Source organism: Arachis ipaensis, chromosome B02 (genome assembly GCF_000816755.2).
Source record: "Arachis ipaensis cultivar K30076 chromosome B02, Araip1.1, whole genome shotgun sequence".
Classification (NCBI taxonomy): domain Eukaryota; kingdom Viridiplantae; phylum Streptophyta; class Magnoliopsida; order Fabales; family Fabaceae; genus Arachis; species Arachis ipaensis.
Genome location: NC_029786.2, coordinates 85,966,406 through 85,976,209, shown reverse-complemented (window position 1 = coordinate 85,976,209; position 9,804 = coordinate 85,966,406). Strand labels below are relative to the sequence as shown.

Genomic DNA, 9,804 nt, shown 5'->3' with positions numbered 1-9,804 from the left:
ATTAAATTCTCAGAGAAGCAATATCCATCTAATCAATCTAGGTTTGGATTCTTTCTTTGCCAAAAGGTACTTTAGAGCTGCGTGATCTGAGTACACCACCACTTTAGATCCTAGCAAGTAAGCTTTAAATTTGTCCAATGCAAAAACAATAGCTAGGAGTTCTTTTTCAGTGGTGGTGTAATTGGATTGTGCAACATCAAAAGTCTTAGAAGCATAGGCTATAACATAAGGGATCTTACCCTCGCGCTGTGCAAGCACGGCACCAACAACATAATTAGAAGCATCACACATAATCTCAAACGGGTTGTTCTAATATGGGCCTCGCACTATTGGAGCTGTGATCAAAACTCCCTTTAGCCTATCAAAAGCTTCCTTGCAAGCATCATCAAAGTCAAAATCCATATCTTTTTGAAGTAATCTAGAAAGTGGTAAAGCAATTTTACTGAAATCCTTGATGAACCTCCTGTAGAATCTTACATGGCCAAGGAAAGAACGGATCTCCCTTACCGAGGAGGGGTAAGGCAAGTTAGAAATAACATCAATCTTAGCCGGGTCAACAAAAATTCTGTCACTAGAGACAATATGCCCCAATACTATGCATTGTTTCACCATGAAATGACACTTTTAAAATTTAACATAAGGTTAGTATTGACACATTTCTCTAGTACCTTAGCTAAGTTCTCTAAGTACACATTAAAATAATTGCCATAAACACTAAAACCATCTATAAAGACCTTCATGCAATTCTCTTTAAAATCAGAGAAAACACTTGTCATGAACCTTTGGAAAGTTATCGGTGCATTGCACAAGCCAAACGGCATTCTCCTATGAGCATAAATTCTAAAGGGACATGTGAATGTGGTTTTCTCCTGATCTTCAGGAGCAATATGAATCTAAAAATACCAGTATAACCATCAAGGAAACAGTAATGGAATTTACCTGACAAATGATCCAACATCTAGTCAATAAAGAGTAAAGGATAATGATCCTTTCTTGTGGCTAGATTGAGTCTCTGATAATCAATACAGACCCTCCATTTATTCTGGACTCTGGTTACTACTGGTTCTCCACTATCCGCCTTTACCATGGTTATGCCAGATTTCTTAGGCACTACTTGAACCGGACTTACCCATTCACTATCAGAAATGGGATAGATAATGTCCCCTTTCAAAAGTCTAGTAACCTCCTTTTTGACCACGTCAAGGATTGTTGGGTTCAAACGCTGTTGAGGTTGTCGGACTAGCTTGGCGCCATCTTCCAAAAAAATGTGATGTAGGCATGTCTATGCGCTTATTCCCACATTGTCATTGAAGCTTCACCCTATCATTTTCTTGTACTTCTGTAATACCTCAAGCAACTTTCCCTCCTCTTGGGAAGAAAGCTCTCTTGCAATAATCACCGGGAGTTTGTTGTTATCTTCTAGGAATGCATATTTCAAGTGAGGAGGAAGAGGTTTCAACTCCTCATTTAAATCTTGACGTGGCAATTTTTTCTCTTGATATAATGGAGGTGGTGGAGCATCTTCATCAAATTCATCATATTTTCCCACACTCAAACCTTTACCCAAAGCCATCTCTTCAAAAGTATCATGCTGGAATTCTGCTACAACCTCATCAATAATGTCACATCGGAGAATAGAATACTCTTCCGGCAGGTGTCTCATGGCTTCTTTTAAATTAAACTTCATTATCCTTCCATCAATTTCGAAGGAGTAGTGGTGCGGGATTTAGAATTCCACAGCTTAACCGGCAAGTGTACCGGGTCATCCAAGTAATAACTCAGATGAGTGAGGGTCGATCCTATGAGGATTTTCGGGCTGAGCAACAATGGTTATCCAATTGGCTGAGTTAAGCAGACAAAAAAGGGTTGTTGATGGTTGAAAATGTATGAAACAGTAGGCAAGAAAACAAAGAAAGCAATTAAAAAATTAGGTGTAAAAAGTGTGAGAGAAAACAATTAATGCTTCGGAGATGTTTACTTTTCCAGATTAAAAGTTCTTACCAACTATTTTAACAATGCATGATTCATTTCATGTCAAACTATAAATGACTGAACCCTAATGTCTTAGTTATTTATTCTCCTCTAACCTTCATTAACCGCCACCGTCGTGGTCACTTAATTCCGATTAGAGGATTAAGTTCAAAACTAGTTTATGGCCACAAAAACCCTAATTACCCAAAGCTAACAGGATTATATGTCACATATCCCAATTAGTTCATGTAATTAGCAATTTAGGAGAAATTTGTTTTTAAGTTATTGCTCAAGCGAGATAACTCTGTCGAGAATCACAAGAACACATGTAGAATAAGGGTCATACTGTCGTTCCACCCAGATTCATAAGATTAAGAACGAAACAATCCTTGAAACTGAATCAATACATTAATTAAAATAGAAAAGCAATAGTCTCAATCCATAGAAATAAACAGAGCTCCTAACCTTAACCAAAGAGGTTTAGTTGCTCATGACTAACAGAGAAAATTAGGGTTCTTCCCCAAAAGTGAAACGTGCGAAAGAGAGAAGATCTGAATCCAAATCCCCCATAGAGGGTGAATCTTTTCCCTTTTATATCTAACCTAATTCGATTTGAAAATAAAATAGAATAATAAAGTCTAAACCTAGAAGATTTTGTTTGTAAATAAAAATAACTAAAATAAAATAAAAGATAACAATTAAAAGCTAAATCCCACTAAAGATGCTTCCTTGGGTGAGTTTGACCCGTATCGGGCATTTTTCCGGCGTTTAACGCCGGCAAGGGGAAGTTCTGGCGTGGTTCTGTCCTTCTTGGGTGCTAAACACCAGGCAGGACATTTAGCGCCAGATTTGGCAATGATTCTAGAAGAAAAGTATAGACTATTATATATCGTTGAAAAGCTCTAGAAGTTAGCTTTCCAACGCCATTAGAACCGCGTTAATTAGACCTCTATAGCTCAAGTTATGCTCGTTGGAATGCAAAGAGGTCAAGGTTGACAACATCTACTTTCTTCCTTTGTTTTTGCATAGAACTCTGTCAAATTCGCCCAAATTTCACCTGAAATCATAAAAATACCAAAACAACTCAAAGTAGCTTCCAAAGAGAATTTTTGCACTAAAATATAATAAATTTTAATAATTTCTAACTAAAAATAACTAGAAAATGAAGGGGAAAAGGGTACAAGTTGCTCACGCATCACAACACCAAACTTAAACTGTTGCTTGTCCTCAAGTAACCAAAACAATATAGAACCAAGAAGAGAAAATGCGTAAGACTCGAGTTGTCAATTAAGCTTAGGTCTAGTTACTGAATGGGGCTAATGATACTCTAATTTTGAATAGGTTTGGTATCTTACTATCCTTTGAAGCTCAGAAGCATTGGTATCCTTCAGAACTAGAACTCGGATGATATTATAGATTCTCTTCTTTAGGCTCTAATTGATTCTTGAACCCAGCTTTTTTTTCTCTCTTTTCCTTGGTGATTTGAACCTTGAGCCTTGCCGTGACTTTAAGTGTTTCTCAAGCTTAACTTGATACAAGAACACCACAAGCACTTAACTGAGAAACTCTTTGAGCTCTAATTTTTCTTCTTATTTCTCCTAGACAGTGGTGCTCAGAGTCTTAGGCATACTCTGTAACAGTAATTGGTCACGACTTTAAGTGTTCAGTCTCAAGGGTTAATTGACACTCTCCACCATAAGCATATGGTTAGGAAAAACCACTCTTTTGAGCATTAGATCAGTTTTGATCCTCCTAACCAACAATGCTCAAAGCCTTGGACCCTTTTTTATTTTTCTTTTTATTTCTTTTTGCTGTTTGTTTTGCTTCAAGAATCAATGTCTTTCTTATTTCCGAGAATCTATAATACTTATCTAAGTTCATATTCCTCAAGAACCAATATTCTCATCTCCAATATCAAATATGCACTGTTCAGGTCATACATTCAGAAATAAAGATAGTGCCACCACATCAAAGTAACTAGAATAACTCATAATATATAACTAAAATCTCATGCATTTTACTACTTCCTTTTCTTTTAATTTTTTTTTAAGCTCAGTGAGCAATACATGAGACATCTTTCAAAATAAACATAAAATAACAAAATAAAAAACTAAACTAGAAAGCAAGAAAATCCTACTAGTGATCATGCAAAAGCTAGAATAGAAAACAGGAAATAAGCTAAAAATACTAGAAAAATAGAAGATAAGATAAGGCAAGGGATAATGAAACTTAACCACCTCAGTCATGGTGGCTGCTGCTCCCTCTTCTTGGAGCTAAACACCATCTCTTCATGCCCTATTTCTGGCACTAAACACCCTCCCTAGCATTTAGCACCCAATCCGTTTGGTTCAATGTACTCCAGGGCGTTCTGTTCTTCCTTCTGAGTCCTCCTGTCCCTGTTCTAAGCAATGTGCATGATCACAAACTAGATTAAACCTAGAAAAACTATGAAAATCAATGAAAAATCAAATGAAAATCTAACTACAATTAAACTAAAATAAAATAGACATAAAATTAAAGATACTTATGGTTGGATTACCTCCCAATAAGCGCTTCTTTACCGTCACTAGCTTGACGGTCAGCTCCTCTAAGGAGGGTCATAGGGGCTCAGGTCTTCACCCCTCACTATGAGCTTCTTTCCTATGCTTTCATGGCTCAGCTCAACATGCTCAAGGGACAAGATCCTGTTCACAGTATGAAGTAGGACTTGACTTCTAGTAAATACCACTTTTATCCTAGGTGAGAAGTCTTTAGTGGGATCTTTTTGTTTCTCCATCCCCTAGGTATCTTCTTTCTGGGACCTTCCTCCTTAGAGGATGATGCACACCTAACACCAAACTTAAGTTTGATGTCAGAGAGAATTACATTGATTCCCATCAAAGAAGGTTTGAAGTGTGAACTCTGCCTTGCTTCAATCAGGGATCCTTGGAGACTTGGATTAGAAACCTCACTCCTTATGCAAGTGCCTCTCTCATCAGAGTGTAATGAAGGTCTACAAACCTTGAATATTGAGTAATCGTTGTGCATCCTCAGAACTAGTTCACCTTTCTCTACATGAATTAAAGCTCTACCAGTAGCCAGAAAAGGTCTTCCTAGGATTATGGAGTCATTTGCATCCTCTCCCATATCAAGTATCACAAAATCTGCAAGGAGGAAAAGTTTTCCAACCTTGACCAAGATATTTTCTACTATTCCATATGCTTGTTTCAGAGATTTATCCGCCATCTTCAGTGCTATCCTTGTTGCTTGTACCTTTGGGATTTGCAGCTTCTTCATTACAGACAATGGCATTAAATTGATACTTGAGCTAAGATCACACAGGGCTTTGTCAAAGGTGATGTTCCCAATAGTACATGGAATCTGAAAGCTCCCTGGATCTGGCATCTTCCTTGGCAGCTTACTCTGAATTAGGGTACTGTACTCCTTAGTTAGAACCACTATTTCATCTTCCTTTAAGGCCTTCTTTTCAAAGAGTAAGCCTTTCATGAGTACAACATAGGGAGGCCTTTGCTCTAGAACCTTAGCAAAAGGAATATTAATTTGCAGCTTCTTAAAGACTTCCAAGAATTGTGAGTAGTGCTCATCCTTGGTCTCTTTTTGGGGCTTTTGGGCGTGTACTTTGATGCTCTCAGCCTCTTTTGGTGTTTCTGTTTGCTTTGATCCTTCAGCAACTTTTACTTCCTTCTTTGGCATGGATTCAGTATCCACTGTGATGGCCTTGCACTCTTTTCTTGGGATAGGCACTGTGTCATTGTTGTTGGCTCTTGGAGATTTCTGCAATCATCGATGCAAGATCAGGGCCGCACTGAGGCTGAGCATGTTGGAATGGGGGGTTGTTGAAGTAACTCTGACTGAAACTTCCTTGAGAATTCGGTTGCTGCCTCTGAGGTTGTTCTCTCCATCCATAGTTTGGTTGATTTCTCCACCCATGATTGAAATTGTTGGCATATGAACCATTGTTTGGGCTTCTGGAGAAATTTCCCATGAAGTTAGCTTGCTTAGGAATGAAGTCGCCATATTCATAATTCTCACCTTGCGGGCAACCAACACTCATATCATAAGGATCATCTGGAGGAGCAGTATGAACCTTAGCAACTTGACTCCGCATACTACTCAATTGTTGAGTAATAAGGCTCATCTGTTGAGATAAGAGCTTGTTCTAAGCGAGAAAGAAATCAGGAGTAGGGGTGGTGTATGAGACCAGAGTTCTTCTAATTTATGCATTACCATTCGGATCCATAGTGAACTCTCCCTACTCTTGCACACACAAAGAGAAAACAAAGAGAAATGAGAATCTCTACGTCAGAGTGTAGAGAATTTCCAGTGAGGTATTGATGAGCGGATAATTTATACGCTTTTTGGCATTATTTTTAGGTAGTTTTTAGTATGATTTAGTTAGTTTTTACTAAGTTTTTATTATTTTTTATGCAAAATTCACATTTCTGGACTTTACTATGAGTTTGTGTGTTTTTCTGTGATTTTAGGTATTTTCTGGCTGAAATTGAGGGACCTGAGCAAAAATCTGATTCAGAGGCTGAAAAAGGACTGCAGATGCTATTGGATTCTGACCTCCCTGCACTCAAAATGGATTTTCTGGAGCTACAGAAACCCAATTGGCGCGCTCTCAATTGCGTTGGAAAGTAGACATCCTGGGCTTTCCATCAATATATAATAGTCCATACTTTGCCTGAGTTTTAATAACGCAAACTGGCATTTGAACGCCCACTTTCTACCCTATTCTGGCGTTAAACGCCAGAACTGGCATAAAAGCTAGAGTTAAACGCCCAAACTGGCACCAAAGCTGGCGTTTAACTCCAAGAAAAGTCTCTACATATGAAAGCTTCAATGCTCAACCCAAGCACACACCAAGTGGGCCCAGAAGTAGATTTCTGCATCATTTACTCATTTTTGTTAACCCTAGCTACTAGTTTAGTATAAAAACTACTTTTAGAGATTTATTTTAGGTCTTTTGGACCATCTTTGATCAGTTCTATGCTATTATAGATCATATTGTACACGTTTGGAGGCTGGCCATTCGGCCATGCTTGGACCTTCATTACTTGTGTATTTTCAACGGTGGAGTTTCTACACCCCAGAGAATAAGGTGTGGAGTGTTCTTCATGAATTAATGCAAAGTACTATTGTTTTTCTATTCAATTCAAGCTTATTCTTATTCCAAGATATTCACTCGCACTTCAACCTGATGAATGTGATGATCCGTGACACTCATCATCATTCTCACCTATGAACGCGTGCTTGACAACCACTTCCGTTTTATCTGCAATAGCTTGAGTGTGTATCTCTTAGCCTCCATTCCGAAAGATCGGAGTCTTCATGGTATAAGCTAGAATCAATTGACAGCATTCTTGAGATCCAGAAAGTCTAAACCTTGTCTGTGGTATTCCGAGTAGGATCTGGGATGGGATGACTGTGACGAGCTTCAAACTCGCGAGTGTTGGGCGTAGTGACAGACGCAAAAGGATCAATGGATCATATTCCAACATGAGTGAGAACCGACAAATGATTAGCCGTGCGGTGACAGTGCATTTGGACCATTTTCACTGAGAGGACGGACGGTAGCCATTGACAACGGTGATCCCCCAACATACAGCTTGCCATGAAAAGGAGTATGAATGATTGAATGAAGGCAGTAGGAAAACAGAGATTCAGAAGGAGCAAAGCATCTCCATACGCTTATCTGAAATTCTCATCAATGAATTACATAAGTATCTCTATCTTATTTTATGTTCTAATTATATTTTAATTATCAAAACTTCATAACCATTTGAAATCTGCCTGACTGAGATTTACAAGATGACCATAGCTTGCTTCAAGCTGACAATCTCCGTGGGATCGACCCTTACTCACGTAAGGTTTATTACTTGGACGACCCAGTACACTTGCTGGTTAGTTGTGCGGAGTTGTGAAAAAGAGTTGAGATTAAGATTGTGCGCACCAAGTTTTTGGCGCCATTGTTAGAGATCACAATTTCGTGCACCAAGTTTTTGGTGCCGTTGCCGGGGATTGTTCGAGTTTGGACAATTGACGGTTCATCTTGTTGCTCAGATTAGGTAATTTTATTTTAATTTTAAGCTTTTTGTTTTTATTATTTTTATTTTCGAAAAAATTTTCAAAAAAAAAAAATAAATTATTCTATGACTTCAGAATTTTTAAGAATGAATTCTAGAGTTTCATGATGATTTGTTGAAGTCTGGCTGGCTGTGAAGCCATGTCTAATCTTTTGGACCGAGGTTTCAACTTATCATCATAAGAGCTTGTTGATTTCTATCAATCTTGCTGTTGAATATAATGATATGCTAAAACTTGGCTGGTCGTTGGCCATGTCTAGTGTTTTGGACCGAAGCTTTCACTAAAAGCTTGGCTACTGGGAAGTCTACTGCATTTCAAGGATATAGAAGTCTACTGGAAAGATCAAACCCTTGATGCTTACCAAGACATCCTCAGCAATACCCACAACAAAAATTATGCTCTTGTCATCTAACACAAACCGAGCATCTAAGTCACACATATAGTCCACAAATTGCATACCACCAATCGTACAAGATACTAAGTAAGGGTCAGGATCACCATATTTTTCAGGAATAGTTTCCATTAAAGAGGAAATAAAACTACCCAATGAAATAGTCTCAAAGTCATTAATCTTATCTTTGTGAATGCACAAATCTTTTAAAAATTTTGCATATTTTGAACCTGTCGGATGGCATTAAAGAGAGGGATTGTTACCTCAACTTTTTTGAAGATTTCCACCATGTTGGGTCCAACTCCACATGCTTCTTAGCCTTCTTGCCATAGTTGGAAAAGGAATAGGGATAGGTTCTTCCATGACATTCTTTTTCTAGGACTCTTTAGTCCTTGCTTGCTCTTCCTCCTCCCGAACAACCTCTTCCACTTCATCTTCATCTATGTCCTCTACCTTAACAAATTTTTCATTATGAGCATTCTCCATGGCAATTAAATCCTTGGGGGCAATATCCTCTAGTATGACACCGGACCTCAAGATGATGGCAAGTCCGGGGTTTGGAAGTGGTTGAGATGGGATCCTACTTGAGCATGAAGGTTTGATGGAATTTGAATGTTGTTGGATGATCGCATGGACATCCGGGACATGGTGTCAACCAAAGTTGCCATTAAAGCTTCTTGAGACTCCCTTTGTTCTTGCATGAAGGATTGGAGAGTGTCATCAATGGAGGTTTGAGTTTAGGAGGAAGGTTGGATAATTTGAGGTTGTTGTCTTTGGTGGAGAAGTTGATATCTTTGGTTTTGAGGTTGTGGTTGAAATGGTGGATTGTGATGAAATTGTTGGTTGTATGGTTGATTGCGGTATGGTTGTGGGTTTTATAATTGATTGTGTGGGTTGTTGTTCCATCTTTGGTTAGAGTTATCCCTCCATCCTTGGTTATAATTATTCCCTTGTTGATAAGGACCTTAATTCTCAGGATGGTAGTTTGAGTGGTTGAAAAAAGGATTGGCCACCGCCAATACATTGTCTTCTTGGAGTTGTGGACACTCATTAGTATAGTGGAAACTACAAGCACACACACCACAAATTCTTGGTGGCCCTTCAAGTTGATATTGTTATGGTAGTCCTTGAATTCTTGGAGGCGCTTGTTGGTTCTGGTGGATTTGCCTCGGGAGGGTAGTCATCTCGCCTAAGGTCTTGGTCAAAGCGGACTCAGTTGGAGATACTTCAACAATAGCCTTGGGTTGAGGATTTTTTGTTCTCAGATGTTGTGTAGACTCAGCCAAATTGGAGATAAGTTGTCAAGTCTCTTCTGCTATCCTATACTTCACAAGTGAACCATTACTAGAAGC

The 9,804-nt window shown here is 38.6% G+C and overlaps 1 protein-coding gene across 1 annotated transcript; it reads right to left on the bottom strand.

Annotated features, from left to right (window-relative positions):
* On the bottom strand, positions 4,559-5,664 carry LOC107627534. Its single transcript, XM_016330367.1, has 2 exons — positions 4,799-5,664; positions 4,559-4,655 (listed from the first exon to the last, which is right to left on the bottom strand). Exons 1-2 carry the CDS (start codon positions 5,662-5,664, stop codon positions 4,559-4,561), a joined length of 963 nt encoding a protein of 320 aa, XP_016185853.1.

Coding starts and splice junctions, on each gene's coding strand:
- LOC107627534 (XM_016330367.1), bottom strand. CDS start 5,664: ATGCCAAAGAAGGAAGTAAAAGTTGCTGAAGGATCAAAGCAAACAGAA. Junction 4,656..4,798: donor AAACTTAAGTTTGGTGTTAG/GTGTGCATCATC, acceptor TACTGTGAACAG/GATCTTGTCCCTTGAGCATG.